Source organism: Suillus fuscotomentosus, assembly GCF_016647785.1.
Source record: "Suillus fuscotomentosus strain FC203 chromosome Unknown F5891scaffold_182, whole genome shotgun sequence".
Classification (NCBI taxonomy): Eukaryota; Fungi; Basidiomycota; class Agaricomycetes; order Boletales; family Suillaceae; genus Suillus; species Suillus fuscotomentosus.
In genome coordinates, this window is record NW_024539694.1 from 45,523 (window position 1) to 63,249 (window position 17,727).

The 17,727-nt window shown below is 47.2% G+C and overlaps 6 protein-coding genes across 6 annotated transcripts; 3 read left to right on the forward strand and 3 right to left on the reverse strand.

Moving 5' to 3' along the window:
- Positions 1-4,943: 4,943 nt before the first annotated feature.
- F5891DRAFT_1199302 (uncharacterized protein) lies at positions 4,944-5,447 on the forward strand (the record flags this gene model as incomplete). The annotated part of the gene is made up of 1 exon (XM_041368736.1): positions 4,944-5,447. The coding sequence occupies one exon, from the start codon at positions 4,944-4,946 to the stop codon at positions 5,445-5,447; it is 504 nt and encodes a 167-aa protein (XP_041217138.1).
- A 1,350-nt stretch (positions 5,448-6,797) lies between these two features.
- On the reverse strand, positions 6,798-8,230 carry F5891DRAFT_1166924 (uncharacterized protein; the record flags this gene model as incomplete). Its single annotated transcript, XM_041365442.1, has 2 exons — positions 7,469-8,230; positions 6,798-7,429 (listed from the first exon to the last, which is right to left on the reverse strand). The coding sequence occupies exons 1-2, from the start codon at positions 8,133-8,135 to the stop codon at positions 6,798-6,800; spliced, it is 1,299 nt and encodes a 432-aa protein (XP_041217139.1). The 5' UTR covers positions 8,136-8,230.
- A 21-nt stretch (positions 8,231-8,251) lies between these two features.
- On the reverse strand, positions 8,252-10,160 carry F5891DRAFT_1075871 (WD40-repeat-containing domain protein). Its single transcript, XM_041363378.1, has 8 exons — positions 9,994-10,160; positions 9,783-9,929; positions 9,589-9,727; positions 9,364-9,536; positions 9,141-9,310; positions 9,001-9,087; positions 8,873-8,951; positions 8,252-8,816 (listed from the first exon to the last, which is right to left on the reverse strand). Exons 1-8 carry the CDS (start codon positions 10,093-10,095, stop codon positions 8,646-8,648), a joined length of 1,068 nt encoding a protein of 355 aa, XP_041217140.1. The 5' UTR covers positions 10,096-10,160; the 3' UTR covers positions 8,252-8,645.
- Positions 10,161-10,169: 9 nt separating this feature from the next.
- Positions 10,170-12,095, forward strand: F5891DRAFT_1075877 (Inosine/uridine-preferring nucleoside hydrolase domain-containing protein). Its single transcript, XM_041363379.1, has 7 exons — positions 10,170-10,472; positions 10,534-10,605; positions 10,658-11,096; positions 11,147-11,649; positions 11,705-11,915; positions 11,969-12,008; positions 12,074-12,095. Exons 1-5 carry the CDS (start codon positions 10,437-10,439, stop codon positions 11,783-11,785), a joined length of 1,131 nt encoding a protein of 376 aa, XP_041217141.1. The 5' UTR covers positions 10,170-10,436; the 3' UTR covers positions 11,786-11,915; positions 11,969-12,008; positions 12,074-12,095.
- An 80-nt stretch (positions 12,096-12,175) lies between these two features.
- F5891DRAFT_183718 (uncharacterized protein) lies at positions 12,176-15,092 on the forward strand. The gene is made up of 5 exons (XM_041370822.1): positions 12,176-12,452; positions 12,507-12,521; positions 12,575-12,632; positions 12,683-13,817; positions 13,863-15,092. The coding sequence occupies exons 1-5, from the start codon at positions 12,436-12,438 to the stop codon at positions 14,798-14,800; spliced, it is 2,163 nt and encodes a 720-aa protein (XP_041217142.1). The 5' UTR covers positions 12,176-12,435; the 3' UTR covers positions 14,801-15,092.
- Positions 15,093-15,180: 88 nt separating this feature from the next.
- Positions 15,181-16,707, reverse strand: F5891DRAFT_966264 (uncharacterized protein; the record flags this gene model as incomplete). The annotated part of the gene is made up of 2 exons (XM_041376218.1): positions 15,181-15,800; positions 15,930-16,707. 2 exons carry the CDS (start codon positions 16,705-16,707, stop codon positions 15,181-15,183), a joined length of 1,398 nt encoding a protein of 465 aa, XP_041217143.1.
- Positions 16,708-17,727: the final 1,020 nt, after the last annotated feature.

Consider the following 17,727-nt stretch of genomic DNA (forward strand, 5'->3'; position numbering starts at 1 on the left):
AAAATGACTGACCCAAATGCCAATCCTAATGTCCAGACATCTCAGTCTTCCCAGACTTCCCCACGTACGAACTTAGGATCAGTCTCATCCTATAAAATGGGAGAGCTTAAAGATGACAATTGGATGATGTGGAAGGAGAAGATCAAAACGGTCCTCCGAGTCCACAAAGTCCATGGTCATATAGATGGGACCTGTAAAAGGCCCACAGATCCTAACGAAAAGAAACAGTGGGAGAAAGACGACCAAATTGCTCGGACCATCATCCTCATCAATTTGAAGGATGAAAAAGTAGTACATGTGTCACGAGCGAAGATGGTCAAAGAAGCATGGGATAATCTGAAGACGATTCATGAGACAAGGAGTCAGTCGAGTGCGCTAATTGCAAAATGCACCTTCTATTCATTGCAAGCCGATGAAAGCTGCAATATAAAGACACACATCACCGAGATGACGAACAAACGCAATCAGCTCGACATCATGGGATGCGAGATACCTGATGCGGAGTTCAAGGCACTTCTTGTGATGTCGTTGCCGAAGTCTTGGGAGTCATGGACTGCATCCTACTTAGGCGCACACGCCGACAAGGGCGAGTCACAAAAAATAGCAGGTTATACATCCCAAGAACTTATCTCAATCATCATTGATGAATCCAACCGTCGCAAGAGCCATGATACTCAAGAAAAGGGGTATTATGCCAAAGCCGAAAAAGGGGGCAAAAAGCGAAAGGTTGAAAAGAAAGACGAAGGTCCAAAGAACCGAGCGAAGTGTAACATCTGTGGACGCAATAATCATCCTACAGATAGGTGCCGGTTCAAGAACGTGCTGAAATGTAGCTCCTGCGGGAAGTTCGGGCACGAAACCAAGGACTGCTGGGGAAAAGACGGTCCAGGTCCATCTTCGAAGAAATATAAAGGAAAGGAGCATGCGAATATGGCACGCGACGAGCAGGATGATGAACCTATGGACGAGGACAAAGCATTTGTAGTCTCTGAGAATGTAACCATGAATGAAGGCTCTGACGAGCGTGTTTCCTTTTGCTCTGGCCAATGGGTAGCCGACTCGGCAACCACGTCTCATATAACAAGCAGAAGAACTGCCTTCACTGAGTACACTTCATTACAAAAAGAAATTAGCGGAATAGGAAATATACCAGTAGAAGCGATAGGACATGGAACAGTCGAGATCACGACGAAAGTCGGAAACAAAGCTGTTCATATACTGTTGAGAGACGTTTTACATGTACCAACAGCAGGAAATAACCTACTCTCTATAAGTCGGCTTGACGAACAAGGTGGAAGAGCTATAATCAGAAATGGGCAGATTAGTTTGCTCGATGAAAAACACCGTACCATAGCCACCAGTCGACGAGAGAATAGACTGTACTTCTTGGATATGTTTTCCAAGAACTACGACGAACAAATAAATACAGCTAAAGACAAAACAACATGGGAGCAATGGCACGTCAGATATGGCCATATAGGCATAACGGGACTCAAATGCTTACTCAAAGACGAACTAGTTGATGGTCTTGAGGTTGATGAAAACTCGCCAATACCAGAGTGTGAGGCTTGTATACAAGCAAAACACTTGAGACGACCATTCCCCAAGGAATCTGAAAATAGATCAGCAGTTCCAGGAGAGATAACACACACTGACGTGTGGGGACCATCACGAACCACTGCAATAACAGGAGTTAGATATTATATAACATTCATAGATGACTGTACACAAAGGTGCACAGCCAGATTCATGAAAACAAAAGACGAGGCCAGCTCGAAGGTTCAAGAATATATTGCCTATATAGAAAGACAACGGGAAATAATCCCGAAGCGAATCAGAACTGACAATGGCAAATAGTACGTCAATAATACTTTACTCGAATGGTGCCACCAGAAAGGAATAATAGTCGAATTCATGGCACCATATTCCCCCGAACAAAACGGTGTAGCCGAGCGATTCAATAGAACACTCGTAGAACTGACACATGCAATGTTGTTAGCACGAAATTTGCCAAAAACATTATGGCCTGAGGCAGTGACTCACTCTGCATATCTCCGAAATCAAGCACATACACGTGCTCTACAGGGAACTACCCCAGACGAAAAATGGTCCGGGAAACGCCCAAACATATCACATCTACAAGAATTCGGAATATCAGTATGGGTGCTTCGAGAAGGAGAAAACATCTCCAAACTCGAACCAAAATCAGAAGAACACATATTTGTGGGCTTTTTAGATGGGCCGAAGGCAATCAAGTACTATGACAGAAACACGCACCAAATAAAAGTATCGAGAAACTATCAGTTCTTCACGCCTAATGTACAGCGTGAGGGGGAGAAGGAAAGAGTACAAGACCCGCTGCACATTAACGCAGCATCTGCAAAGAAAGACAAAGATAATCTAACATCAAAGAAAGAAATTAGCGGAAAAAGAAAGAGAGAAAATGATGTACCTGACGAGCCAAGAAGAAGCAGCAGACAAAAAGTCAAACACGATTATCGGATATTAAACGATCTGACAATAGAGCTAGAAGATATACCAGCTGAATTAGCAGCCCTCACAGAAGAAGATCTAGACGAGGAAGAGCTGATATACTCACCAGCAGAAGTGGTGTATGCTGCATTTAATGAGACTGGTGTCGCACCAGAAGATCCCAAGTCCTTAAAAGAAGCAAAAGAATCTTCCGAGTGGCCAGAATGGGAGAAAGCCGTTCACACCGAACTAGACCAATTAAAAGACAAAGGCACGTGGAAACTTGTCGATCCCCCAAAGGGACGAGTTCCAGTAGCCAACAAGTGGGTTCTAGTACGAAAATTTGACAAAGAAGGAAAGTTAGTCAAATATAAGGCGCGACTCGTAGCAAAAGGGTACTCTCAAATTCCTGGTATGGATTACATGGACACATTTTCTCTGGTCGTCTGACTCGAGACAATACGAGCAGTTTTAGCACTAGCCGTATCTCAGAACTGGGAGATTCAACAAATGGACGTAAAGGGTGCTTACCTCAATGGAATCCTTAAGGAAGAAGTGTACATGAAACAGCCTGAAGGGTTTGAAGATGAAACCGAAAGGTTGTGCCATCTAATAAAGACACTATATGGGTTAAAACAGTCAGGACGCGAATGGAATACCGAGCTAAATAAGCAGCTCAAGGCAAAAAACTTCAAGCCGCTATACTCAGATCCATGTGCATACATTCGCAAAACGAAAGGGGGGACCGAGATCATAACTGTATGGGTAGACGACTTACTGATATTCACGAGCGACAGAATATTGATGGACGAACTGAAGTGAGAGCTTCAGAATATGTTCAAAACCACTGATCTAGGAGAGCCGCACAAAATAGTCGGGATAGAGATCACGAGAGACCATGAAAACGGCACACTTATGATTTCTCAGACCAAATATATTGAGTCGATCCTGGCAAAACACGGACTTCTAGATGCAAACTCAGTGGGAATGCCGCTCGATCCATCTATGAAACTCGAACCCACCATTAAATCAACTGACAAAGGAGACAGAAGCAACAAATATGCTTCGCTTATAGGGTCGCTAATGTATGCAGCTGTTGCGACAAGACCAGACATTGCATATGCGGTGTACAGGCTTGCGTCGTATACGGCTAATCCTGACATGACACACTGGACTGCAGCGAAACGAATTTTGCGTTATCTCAAAGGGACAAAGGACCTAGGTATAACTTACAAGGCGAATGTCCCGAGAGATGACAAGGAACATTTTGTCGGATATTCTGATGCAAGCTTCGCCAATAACGATGATAAAACATCAGTTTTGGGATATGTCTTCTTGTCGAGTGGAGGTGCCATAACATGGGGATCCAAGAAACAAAACACTGTGTCGCTCTCCACGACAGAAGCAGAGTACATTTGCCTTTCAGACGCAGCAAGAGAGTCAACATGGCTCCGAAACCTGTATAAAGAACTAGGGAATGAGCAAAACGGTCCTACATTGATCTATGGGGACAATATAAGCGCATTAGCTATTGCTCAGAATCCGCAGTATCACAAACGGACGAAGCATTTCGACATAAAACATCACTATATTCGGAGCCAAGTACACAAGAGACGAATCAGTGTAGTCTACAAGCCCATGGCACAAATGATGGCCGATATTTTCACCAAGGCACTACCTAAACCCAGCCATGAGAAACATAGAACTCAACTGGGTATGTGATCCTCAGTATGAGGGGGAATGTTGAGGTATACAAGCCGTCCATGTACCATCCTGAGGACAAAGACTAGCAAAGAAGAAAGTCGGAGCTTAAGTAATGTGGCGGGTAGTTCAAGTATATAGATAACCGCCGGAGTGTTCCGAAAAAATAATAAGACCGCTCTGAACACCCTATCCATGTAACGCTCGTAATCTGAAAGGTTCCGATGAGACCGAGAGTTGCAAAAATCCTGGAATTCGTCTGTTGCCTGATATACCATTATATTGGCATATCAAGCGCTGCATGGAAGGAGAATGTGGTCCGAAAACGATATTATCACGTGCACTTGATAATCCAATACACTGGTATTGGGGAGAGGCAACTCTCTGCCAATTTCAAACTCAGTGTGTGCCCTCGCTAAAGGGGTGTGTGGCTGAAATGGTGGTTAATGAAACTGTTGACCGCTGGACATTAAGCACAACATTATGAAGACTACATTGTATGGAGACTACTGCGAAATATAAAGCTGATTGTATTCTCCATGCAAAAAAGGGAAAACACGCGAATCGTAAGGCTACAGTGTTTGGCAAAAGCTCATGCAACCAACTTTTTCAAAAATTTTCATGGAGATTACAACTAAATCATGAAAAAAGGCCTCTGATGGCTTTTCTCAACCCCCCAGCATATCGTGTTCAGTCACAACAGGGATGTCACAGGTAGTAGACTCATATTGTATTACATAAGCCTCATAAACGCGTCGCGTGCCCCTCGTATGTCTCTGTCACAATTCAATGCACGACTTCAATATAAGAAAAATCAAACTGGTACCTACATCAAGACATTTCTCGGACACCGTCAGCGCAAGTATCTTCGTGGGAAGGCACGGGAATTGGACTCGAATGGAGGCGAGAGAAAACAGAGGAGGGCACAAGTGGAGTATGACCGAAAGCTGATTGAAAAGAACCACGAGATTGACAAGCGGAGGAAGGAATGGAGGGACGCCGCCACTGCAAAGCTCAATGCCATTGTGCCTTGTCTTGTGGATGCAGACTTGGCCAAGATGCGTGTTGCTGACATTGTTCTACAGCTTCGTTGGCATCATGAGTTTGACTTACATGTACCACGAAACAAAGACATGCCAAAGCGGAAGGAGGACAAATTGAAGGTCCTGAGGGAAGCTATCGCACGTTACACGAGTGGGGAGGTTACACACCGAGAAACCACACAGGAGGTTCCTTTGGAGACAGGCGAGAGTGAAGATGAGGACAAGCCTTGAATTTTTTGAGTAGAATAAGCTTACTAATTACTTTGACTTACTATAATATTCTACAGCTGTTTTGGTGTTGTACGGGCGTTGTAGTTCAATATAAGTTATAATGTTCGAACGGTCGTGTCGTTTGACCGCATTTCTTGCTTACATAATGCCACACTTTATTTGGCTGAGTTGCCGCTCCCCACTGGTACTATCGGTTACCACAACTTCGGTCAACCACTGGTTCGGACACTTTTCAATATCTCACTCAACTTTACTTCAATTCATATTCTGTCTGACCACATATCACTGTACACTTATAATACACTACTGCAAAGTTGAATAATTGAAATTGGTCGAGAAATGATTGAGATCCTTGTTCAGGTGTGACAGAGCCAAAGATCACGTCTGCTTGTCACCAAGCCGAGTCTGCCGTAGCGGAGTTTCAGATCTGCCGAACTACTCACCATTGATAGGATCTTGGACAGGGCATGGGGCGCGCTCAGGGCAAGGGTGCCCACACTCCAACTCCAAGCAAAACAATCCAGCACAAGTCGCGGATTCAAGAAGCCCTTGCTGGAGTCCAAGGAGGGACGTATAAGAGCTATAGGGCAGCAGCAAAGGCTCACCAGGTGAGTCTGGGATAATCTGTGCTTCGATGAACATTTAATAAGACCTCACATCTTTTATTTAGGTTTCTTTCCAGACTCTACATGATCGTGCAACCGGGCGCCACCAATCAATTCAAAAATATCATCCACACTTGTCAGCTAATATCATGTCCCATGGATCTTACACACCAGCGGCACCACCCACCCACCCTTTTGCAGCACCTTCTTTTGTACCACACTGTCCCAGTCATCTACATAGTTCCTACAGCCCCTCATAAATTTGTACCGCTTTATAATGCACCTTCAATAAAACGTTTGAATTGTTTAACTTTCAGTTAGAGTAACGAACGCTACGACTCGGCCTGTGCACTTGAAGGCGCTGATACTGAATGCCGAGCGGAGCTTGTTTCGGCGGATGTGACCTTGTGTTACTATCGTGTTACATTGTGTGACTGTCCGAACCAGTGGTTGACCGAAGTTGTGGTAACCGATAGTATGTCAGGGTATATCATGGCCAAACAAAATTGGCTGAAAGGGTAATATAACTCGACTCATATAAGGCTAAGTGAATTTCAGTGATGTGCGCACTACTGGACATATCGGTATTCCAACCTACGATTCGCCCTTCGGATCGTGACGTGACGAGCCCGCATTTTGTTTGACAGTCAATTCTTCGATGTTTACAGTATGATGAGTGTCAACGATTGCGATCATAATTCAGGAGATCTTCTAAGCGATAACTCTAGCCATGCATATCGGTTATTCATACAATCTTTTCTTCCCAGTTGTCTATGGAACGCGGATAACGAATGCGCTCGTAGTAAGCCTTAAACGCAAGTTCGGCATCATCTAGGAAGGTCTTCAGCAATCTGCAGTGTTCTTCGCATAAACCTTCCTTCTCCTCTGCTGTCACATGGAATTCTTTGTCTGGACAGGTAGATTTCAATTGCGCTGCAACCTTTTTTCTCCAGAGATTCCAAACCCTTGTCTTGTTCGGCACGAACAACGATAACATACGCTCCGCGTCAAAGTCTTCGTTTGTCTCGTTTCCATCGCTGAGAATAGAGCAGGCGAAAACAGCTTGGCTCCTCCTATTATGGAGGCAATACTTCTGTATCGCGCGTCCTTCAACCTGCAGCGCCTTGCAAAGCAGGTCTCCTTGTATCTTTTCGCTCTCAAGTGAAGAGAGGAACGAGTTGTAGACCCAAGATGCCGCACACGAGGCGAGAAACATCATTTGACCGAAGAGTGTTGCTTGGGGTATCAAGAGGAGCTGTAGCAAGAATTGTGCTAGTAGAAGGAGTGAACACAGTCCAACGCTCCGGTACTCTCGTCCACCATGCATGTTCAGCAAGAAATGACCCTTCGTTATTACATTCACATCTTTCTCTGACCCTATCAGAACGACGACATCGCGCGGAGTCAGAAGCAGACCATCCCCTGGGGGGACCCCCGGGGTCACAGTTTTGGGTCCCCGGAGATGGAGCCTCGCAGTACCGATCACGAAGCAGGTTATGCCACTTGAAACGATCCCGAGAAGGATGAGGCTGAAGGCATACCAGTCGGCAAAGACAGCACATGAGAAGCATGTCATGATGCTGATGGTTATGGGTATTGTAGCTAGTAGTGCGTGATGGGTGCTCATCATCCCCACTTCATCCATATCCATGACCTCTCCGACACGGACGACGGTCACTGATGCAGGTAATGTCTCCGTGCTGGCTTTTCCCTGAACTGCCATATCTTCCACCTCCTTGCTCATCTGTATTGTGAGGTATCCAAGGTGCCCCGTCGTCATATCTGTACCAGACAGCGAAGCGACGTATCGCGGCCCAGCCTTGCCATCCAGGCCAAACGTTTCAGCTGGTTCGGAATTTGGACCTGGGAATAATCCATCCCAAAATCGGGAGTTAGCTAACTGGCCGTATCTTTTGGCGACCGTATAGCTCCCTGGAGAGTTGTACCACCCCAGCCATCTTCGGCCGCGGTACAAGTGTACGGTACCCATGGCTGATAGTGTTTCATCACCGCCGAAAAAGCCGGCAACACCTGCTGAATCTAGTGAGAATGGTGAGCCATGAAATGGGATCTGCAGGTGCATTGTTGTGGATGTTGTAGATAACGGTGAATCCACAGCATGCTGGGTAGGTCTTCAAATATCAGCCCTGCGTTAACTTACTAAGAGCTGTAGTCCTGGGAGAACTCGAATCGTCCTCGAGGCAGCCTTACGAAATAAGTATATTGATCATCTGACCCCAGGGCCCCGAAAGGCACTGCGAACTAATATATAACCGAGCGCTGAAACACCGCATCTTTGATGGACTACTAGTTCTGTCGCAATTACCAAGGACACTCGCCCCATTTGCGAAAGTTCTTGTGCAACTACAAAGACCATCCATCAGAAAGTAATCCGATCGGGCGCAAGTTTCTCAGGAGAAGAAAACCATTGCGCCCACAGGATACCATTAGACGCCAACTTTTTGGAACACGCTGATGGGCCTTTCAAACCTGTAGTTGTCACAATCCATCGAATTTTCGTACAGAATCGAATGAACTCGAACAAGTGTGGCGATTTAACGACATGAGTGATAATAATTCCAAAGCTCGCCTATCAAATCCCACCCCCAAATAGGCTGATAATAGCTACAGGAGGAGGTCCACCCTCCCGGAGCTTTGTTTGCCCACAATAAGCAAAGACGTATTTTGAGGGATGCCAGGTCACTGTAGGTGACGGTGCCAATGCGGGAACACGATGCAATGGGGCACCCGTCTCTGTTGCACACTATTGTGCCCAGATCGTGTTAAAAGCAGATAAATAGCTAGAAACTGAGTCCTTACTATGTCGATGTAGGGTCCTGTATTTGCAATAGCGAGGTACTCTCCATCATACGAGAAGCTCAATGCATTGATCGCATTTCTGAAGGAATCAAGTCAGTGGAGAGAGTGGCGTGTTTTAATCTACTCACTCGCAAGTGGAGATTGTCCGAGCGCATATCCATTCACTCAGATCGAACATGTTAACAATTGAGTCATAGCCACCAGATGCAAGATATCTGAACACAACGTTAATGCATGTCGATTAGAGCATGTGACCGTTAATACGCACCTCCCCCGAGGATCGAGTGCTACTGCAACACAACCTCCGACATGAGCGGCGGGGCTTTCTCTAAGGGTTAGCGTTGGGTAGTCCATGACCCGAACGCTATGCTCAGAATGATGCGTCAGAATTATACCATCGCCGACATGATTGAACATGGCGGTGGATGCGACAATGCTCTGTCGAAAGATGTCGATAACTTGTTACATGATGGAGACAATGTGGAACAAACCCCGTCCTTATCTGAGAGATGCCACTGCGCCTTTGTTGCATCACCATCTTTTCCGTATGTTAAGAAAAAGAGCTGGTGCCCGGCCGAAGTAAATATCAAAGCCCGGCCGTCTGGAGAATAATTTGTCTGTACGGGTGAGATTTTCAGAATTATTTGCTGCGTGTGCCGACTTTCTTGAGTTCTGTAAGGGTTATTCACAATGCGCGCAAGGCATATAAAACTTACGTCGTGCATCCCAAAATACAATCCTTCTGTCCTTCTGACTCGACGTGCAAAATAACTCTGGATGAGTGGGATTCCATGATATATAGTCAACATCATCGGAGTGACCGCCAGAGAAATGAGTTGCAGCTCTTGATTCCATCTATGATTGTGGTAAGGAGTGTGGCTCCTGATGAGATACAATATATGGTACGTACGCTAGTTTCTGGAGTCCAGATCCGAGTAATTTTGTCGATACCAACGCCAGCTAAACGCTTCCCGTCGCAACTCCATGCTACATGAGTTATAGCTTGAGGCGAGGGTATACGTAGATCACGCGGTTTATGCGCAGGAAAGTTTTGTGCCTGAATCAATGGACTGCATTAACAATGCGAGGTTCTTTGAGATGTGCAAGTCCTCTATACGCACATGTAGACCGCGAGCAGCGAATGTTGTATGAAGAGGGGGAGATGGTGGCCGTTGAAGGGGTGCTACTTCTTCTTCCTCCTTGCTGTTTACTTGACTTGACATTGATGATGCGACTGAGCGTATGGTGTTTTGACTCGGAGCCGGACTTGCAGACGTTGTTTGCCACTGTTAGGACCGACAAAGGAACAACCAAGATCATCTTTAATCCAAGTCTCAGAGTCTTCACCTTTTCAATTGCGCCATTTTTTTATGCAACTCACAGGAAGGTCTGCACCCAGTTACGACCTTTGATTTATGGTATATCATTATCGACGATGTTCGTTCCGTCCGGGTTTTGGATATGGACGTAGACCAATTAACTTTGCTTCTCATCAATCAGATTACTGATCACCGTTGTTGCCCTTACAATCGATCCAGTTCAGCCTGACTGAAACTAGAAGAAAATGACGTTGAAATATGTCTGGTTAGATGTAGATCCGGTGCGCAATTGACGATTTGCTCTCGTTTGGTGGAGATGTGCTGATGAAACGCTTCATTCAGGGACATGATGATGCCACTGCACTTATGATGGCCTGTCAATTAGAGAATATCAAGCTTCTTGGAGTATCCAGTGTGTGTAAAGCGGCTGTCTCCTGCACAAGTCCTTTTCAAGCAAGTTGCTTAGGTTCACGGCAATGCGTCCGCTGATTGCACTGCCAATAACACTGCAAGGTGTCTGCACGCATTTGCTGCACCTTCCGATGTTCTTGTATATCCTGGCGCATGCAAGCCGTTACTTCGACCCACAAAACACGACCCTGAAATTCATGGAGAAGATGGCCTAGGAGGTGTTGTAGGGCTCCCTTCAGCTGATAGTCCTGAAGTTAAGGCACGATTCGCTCGGAAAGTCGATGGGTCATTGATCCATGCCATCGAGGGAATGGCAACAGCCATCAAGGACGCATGGCGCAATGGTACTGGACATCAAGTATCAGTTGTTTCCTCTGGACCAATGACGAATATTGCCCTATTTGTCAGCGTCTATCCCAACCTCATGGAAGCAGTGGAGCAGTTTGTATTTATGGGCGGAGGTGTGGGCGTTGGAAATAGATCTGCCGTCGCAGGTATGTAACATGTGGTACTCGAAGAACCAATCTTTACAATGACAGTGCAGAGTTCAATATTATGTGTGACCGTGCGTGTCTTATTGAAATATGTTACGGTGCCTGTCTTGATCCTCTATTAGCTGAGGCGGCTCAGATTGTCCTCGATGCTCCAGTCAAGACTGTCATGATACCCATAAATGTCACACACACGGCGATTGTCACCTCGGCTATCCATTCCCGCCTGAGATCACCCCATCTACCTTTCCTGGATGGCGTGTTGGCACATCCGTCCACCAATCTCCGAGGCACTCTGTCTTCTGTCATTAGTTTCTTTGCAGGAACGTACAAGTCAACATTTGGTTTCGATCAAGGTCCTCCTCTCCATGATGCATTGACCATCACATATGTGTCCCATCCCGAGTTCTTTAGAGCTCAACGTTTCAGAGTGGATGTGGAGTTACATGGTAAGCACACGGCGGGAGAAACAGTCATCGACGTCTGGAATTATCGGATATGTGATGACTCATGGGGCTCTAATGGGAAGAATTGCGTTGTCGCCCAGTCAGTTCAGGTGTGTATTCGAACGTACAGTAAACCCTCTCTTCTCACAATATCAATGTCCCTAGGTCGACCAATTTTTTGAATTGCTTTTGGAATGCGTCTCCCGATGTGATGCCATATCTCCGCTCAACGTACAACAACAATGATAATTTACAGCACCCTCACACTTCTGATCGACTTGCGACCGTTCTCTACATCTACTCACGCTCTACTACCATTGCTGAAGATTTATTCTTTTCGTGTATTCAAACGCGATGCGCCTTATGACCAGTACATGTAAGATACCATTTCTGCCAAGACCCTGCCGCACCTATTGTATTAAGTTGAAGACCCCATAACAGTCGAGCGCTTTCAATAAGGTTGTTCTTGGTTAGTAATTACGTCCCGCATGCTGTGCATACACGCTTACCATCATAGCCTGGTGTCTGTCACAGAATCCCTGTCAAATCAACATCTCATAGGAATTGGGTAAAGTTAGTGATCGTGTGGATCTGCTGGCCGCCTTTTACAAGACATTGAATGGTTGTTCTGATGGCCGCTACGCAAACACGTTGTCATTGCCACCCGAGCCAGGATCATCAATTCATTAGATATCAGATAGGTTCCAGTTACCAATTACGACTCCATGACAATCATTTTCGTCCGAAAACTTTGTTCCTTGACGTCCGTGGGTGCTGCTAGATGGGGGCGTGATGCCGTTAGGCCAGACGAACGATGTATAAATACATGTCATCACGCCCTGTTACTAGACAGACGCACCTCTCATCCCTGACAAATTTGCCTTGTGCTACTCGCTATGGGCGTCGACAAAGCGTGAGTGTCATGGTTCCAGCATACAAGCCTATTTCAACTAACTGTGACTTTCAGTGGCAAAAAAACAAGGTCTGTCACGGTTTTGCGCGTTATAGATACTGCGATTCTGATTTATCCCCTAGTCGTTTCAACTTCATTCGCAAGTCGACATTACGAACTGCTGATGACAGCACTACCCAGGTGTTATCCCTGCTGCTTGTGTACGTGTCGTTGCTAATGTTTCAATGTAGGAACTTGAAGCCCCCGTAGACGGCATCGAGGATGACTCGACACCCGCCCCGGAAGGGGAAGAGGCGGGAGACACGCAAGATGAACCAGACACGCAAGATGAAACAAATACGCAAGATGAGACAAACACGCAAGACGAAACAAACGCACAAGACGATTTACCTGGTCAAGATTCCTTACCCACAGAATCCCTACAAGACGAATCGCTTCACCAAGATTCCTTGCCCATAATGGTGACAGAATCTCCGCAAGAGGATGCAGAAATGCAATCCATGTTCCCAACTTCTGACTCCCCCGCCCAAGAGTTTGCCAGCATTGCGGAGGTTGACAGAGCCGACAGCCCTGTCGAAGATCCCGAGGTTATTCTCAAGAACCTACAGGAGACTTTTCAGAACATAATCGACGATAAATTAGCGAACATACCCCTTCGCTTGATAGACACCCACAGCGGCATCCTATACACCAGCAATGACCTGGAGGTAATTTTCAAAGAGTCGGAGGAGTATCAACAACTCTACGAAAATCTCCTGACCACCTCCGTGTCGAAGCTTCAGCGCAGAGTTAACGAATTCTTTCGATATGCCATGCTTTCCCACAAGTGGGCAAGTGCGAAGGACGAGCCCCAGTATTGGCAGATCAAGGGCAGCGTCTACGAGATGGATGCCCCGCTGGAAATTCGCAAGCTGCAACAATTCTGTACCACCTCGAAGAGAGAAGGCTACCGATGGGCGTGGAGCGATACGTGTTGTATCGATAAGACGAACAACGCTGAGCTTCAGGAATCCATCATCTCCATGTTTGCTTGGTACAAGGATTCGGCAATCACTATCGTTTACCTTGCAGACGTCTCCGATATTTCGCAGTTGAAAGACAGTCAGTGGTTTAAGAGAGGCTGGACGTTGCAGGAGCTCCTTGCACCTCAGTCTATTCGATTCTACAAGCAGGATTGGCAGCCGCTCATCGATTCCGATAAGAATCACAAAGTTGAACTTCTATCCATTCTCCACGACATTACTCACATCGATGTCGATGTTTTGAAGACATTCGTACCTGGCGTCGACAATGTCAAGAAGCGGTTGAGTTGGGTGGGCAGCAGGACGACTAAAAAGATCGAAGACATTGCCTATTGCCTCATGGGTAAGCGTCGCCATAGCTAATGAATTGTTCTAACGCCCTTGCTAGGTATTTTCGGCATCCACATGCCTGTCATGTACGGGGAGAAACATAACGCCTTTGTGCGGCTTCAGAAGGAGATCATGGCGCTTACCGACGACCTCTCACTCTTTGACTGGTTGGGAGAGTCATCGACCCTTCACAGTTACTTTGCTGCGCATCCGAGGTGTTTCATGACTCCATCTTACGACGCTCGACAGGACTCCACTTCATCGAAATTCGAATTCAGGCTACTCAAAACTTCGAAGCGCATCACCAGTGGCTTGTCTTCTTCGGCTCTCAAAATTGTCAAGGACGTTTTGAGCAACCCGCCTCATGGACGTTTCATTGCGAATGGGAGAATGAGCATGCCCTTTTTCGTTCACGAAGTGGTCACCCTCATTCCAAACCAAGACAAACCCGGAATGCTCAGCTATCTCGTCAAAGCTGAGGGACTCTCGGAGCTCGAGATCATCGTCACACAGCGGCTAGTTCCTTTATACGGCAAGAACCCAAGTCACAAATACCGTGTCGTACGAATGTGGGACGCGAGTCTTATTCAACGTCCTGGAAGCATGAGCATCGAGGCTGCTGATGCCTCGATTGTTGATAACCCTGAGTCTCCGGAGCCACTTACGACAGAGGACTCCCCGAAGCAGGAAAAGGAAAAGGAGAAGGGGAAAGAGAAGGGGAAAGAGAAGGACAAAGATAAGGAAAAAGATAAGGATAAGGAAAGTTGGGTCGGCAGATCCAAGGATCTCGTCGCCGACTTTGTGGCCGACATGGTCACCAACAGCACTGCTGCTGCATTTATTCGGCGGCTGCAAGAGCCGTTTGTTGCTCAGCTGCTTTGTTCGCCTGGTGACAAGCAGCCTTGGCGGAGGGTTGGAACCACCATCCGCGTCATTGCTCACGCATCCTCTGGGTCCATTAATTTCAGGGCTCCCGAAAATGTTATCGTGCACTAAAACTTCACTACTGTCGCTAATACCCCTATGATTGTGTTGTCTATATTTTACAGCTACGATCACGAACTCTATACTATTCATGAAACTATGGTACCGTATCAAATTACTTGAACTCTACTGTACAGTGTGATAAAAAAATGCTAAGTTGAGAAACGTCCAGTGTCAATCTAGTGTCAAGACTGTCCATGTCAGGCTCCTGATTGGTAATCTCGGGTCACTAGGGGAAGACGGGGCATTAGGGGGTCCCAGAACTTTGTCAAGTAAGATAACGTATCAACGTTAACCACGACCGTCACGACGCATGGGAACAAGCAGAACAGAGGTACCGCTTGTACACGCGGCGGCGGAGGACCGAAATACCTCGTAAGACAAGCTTTTCATCATGCCTCCGTTTTTACACTACTCGAAACGCTGCCAATCAAGCTGCGACTCCGAACCTGCAATACCAAATATTGTTGGTATGCAGTGCGAGCATCCGAGAGCAAGTCGCCCAACAAGCTCTTATCGACATCGTTGAACGCAGCTATGCGGTTACCGCAAGCCTCGAGGTCAAGTGATTGCAAGCCGCCCTGCTTGCTGCTTCTCATCTGCTCCAAAACCTGTTCTCTCCAGACCGTCCATACGTGCGTGTCGTTCGGGATGAACTGTCGAAGGATCTCTTGTGGTTTAAACCCTCTGTTCCCCCAATCTTTGTGCTCGCAGTCGGGCTGAAGGGTTAGGCAAGCGAAAACAGCTGCGGCCGTTCTTGTGCCCAGTTTGTACGTCTTCATGCGATCCTCCGACAGAGTCAACGCTTGGACGAGCTGTTCCTCCTGCAGGTATTCCCCGTCCATGGACGACAAGAAGAGATTGTACGCCCATGACACAGCGAAGGACATTAGGAACATGACCTGCCCAAACAGTTTGCCCTGTGGTATCAGGAGCAACTGCGTCAGAAATTGAATGACTAGGAGGAGCGAGCAGAACCCGATCGCTGCGTATTCGTCATTGGTCTCGGCGTCTTCATCGTGATCCAGTGTCTCTGGCCCGGGGCCACTCTCTGCATCTTTTCTCCCAAACATATGGTGGAAGTCACGGATCCCATCCCCTATAATCCCGCGTTTCCTCCTCTCCTTCCTAGCTCGCTTACGGACCCAGGGCTCGTACTCCAAGTGAAACTTGCCCTGCGTGATGGCAAGTACATTCTTCTCTTTTCCACGGACGACGATCACATGATTTCCGTCCATCAGCATGCCATCGCCTGGCGGTGCATTTTTAGAAGAGGCGGCACTCTGGAGGACTATGGCCGCAGAGCCGATGACAAAACACGAGATGCCGTTGACGAGAATGCCGAGGAGGATCAAGGAGAAGCAATACCAGTCATCGCCCCACGCACAAAGTATGCATGTTGCGACGCTGGTAGCGATAGGGATCAATGCGACGTGTTTGTGGAAGCCATCTCGGGCATGGATGACCAAGCTATTTTCGGTACCAGCGTCGAACTTGATGTCTGGCATGTCCAAGATGGTAACTTTATTTGCCCTTGTCTTTCGTCCCTCTACTATCACGGCTCGTTGGTCTTTGCATTTCTGCATCAACAGGTATGCGAGGTGACCCGTTTGTTTTAGGAATGTGCCGGACTGGGATGCGACATACATAGGACCGGACTTTCCATCCAGCCCTATGTACGTGGTGGGCTCTATATGGGCTCCTGGAAACATTCCGTCCCAAAAACGAGAATTGGCAAGTCGGCCATAGTGCCTCCCGACACTGTAGCTGCCCGGGGAATTGAACCAGCCTGTCCACCGCCTTGCTCTATAGAGATGCACGGTCTCCATCGCGGAGACCGCCTCATCACCTCCAAAAAACCCTGCGAAGCCACCGACATCGAGGCTGAAATGATCAGTGTTTATCGTAACTGGGGGCATGATGATTTGTGAAGACGTCCTCGCGCGCAGCCGCTCTCCTTCATATAGAATTCGTAGCAGCACCCTGAGTCTGAGCTAGCTCGCTTCTTTCCTGCAAAAAAGTTCGAACACTGCCTCATGGCGTTAACAGAGTTCAAGACCCCAGGACACTCTATTACAACATTCTTCCTTTTGTTATCATCTGCCGGACGGTCCGGCAGCGAGGAAGCTCCACCGACATCTATGATGCATCATCTCGACAGACATCTAGTATGGCCCCCTCCCCACCTTTCTCTTACCGCCTGTGATGTTTCCTCCCGCCGTCTTTCATATCATGTATTGTTTTTTGTGAATTGCCATACATGAGTGATGAAATATACGTATCTGTCTAACTATAAGTTTCAGTCTAACCCTCGGTGAAGAATCCGTGTGCTTGAGGGCGGTGCTTAGGCCTCAGGAACCAACAGCGCTCAACGTTTAACATTCGGTTCCAGTTATTGCTCGAGTTAACAATGTCATTATATTCAAAAAAAAAAAAACGTTTAACCATATCATATGCGATGAAATAGATCAAACGTATATAGGTATGGGTAGTGTAAAGGGAAGAGATGAAGAACGCAGAACCAAGATGCCAACCAGGGATATCGCAGGCGGCAGCGCCAGCCTGAGGTTAGTGGTAGCACGAGACAGTCATGGTCGGGTGTACAACACCAGGTTCATGGGTCCGTGACTCCGTGTTGGCGTGCCAGGATAGAGAGAGGGTTCACGACGTTGCCCTCGGAGCGTGGAAGTACAAGAGGTCAAAGTGAGAAGTGGAAGACTGTAACAGGCCGCACCAGGTTAGCGGGAGCACGAGGAAGGTCCCGATTGGATATGTGGAGCAAGGAGCAAGGGTGGGGAAGGTCTTGTGTTGGAACTTGGCGTGTAGTATGAGGTGGCAGAGGTTGTCCTAGGGCGCAGGTACTAGTTGCGTCGATGGCAACGTCACATCGTCACTGCAGGATGTTGCGGAGGGTTGCTTGGATGTCAGAGCCGCGAACG

Coding starts and splice junctions, on each gene's coding strand:
- F5891DRAFT_1075871 (XM_041363378.1), bottom strand. CDS start 10,095: ATGTCAAGTCAAGTAAACAGCAAGGAGGAAGAAGAAGTAGCACCCCTT. Junction 9,930..9,993: donor TCGCTGCTCGCGGTCTACAT/GTGCGTATAGAG, acceptor CCATTGATTCAG/GCACAAAACTTTCCTGCGCA. Junction 9,537..9,588: donor TGTATTTTGGGATGCACGAC/GTAAGTTTTATA, acceptor ACAGAACTCAAG/AAAGTCGGCACACGCAGCAA.
- F5891DRAFT_1075877 (XM_041363379.1), top strand. CDS start 10,437: ATGACGTTGAAATATGTCTGGTTAGATGTAGATCCG. Junction 10,473..10,533: donor TCTGGTTAGATGTAGATCCG/GTGCGCAATTGA, acceptor CGCTTCATTCAG/GGACATGATGATGCCACTGC. Junction 10,606..10,657: donor AGCTTCTTGGAGTATCCAGT/GTGTGTAAAGCG, acceptor CAAGTTGCTTAG/GTTCACGGCAATGCGTCCGC.
- F5891DRAFT_183718 (XM_041370822.1), top strand. Junction 12,633..12,682: donor CTGATGACAGCACTACCCAG/GTGTTATCCCTG, acceptor GTTTCAATGTAG/GAACTTGAAGCCCCCGTAGA. Junction 13,818..13,862: donor CATTGCCTATTGCCTCATGG/GTAAGCGTCGCC, acceptor CGCCCTTGCTAG/GTATTTTCGGCATCCACATG.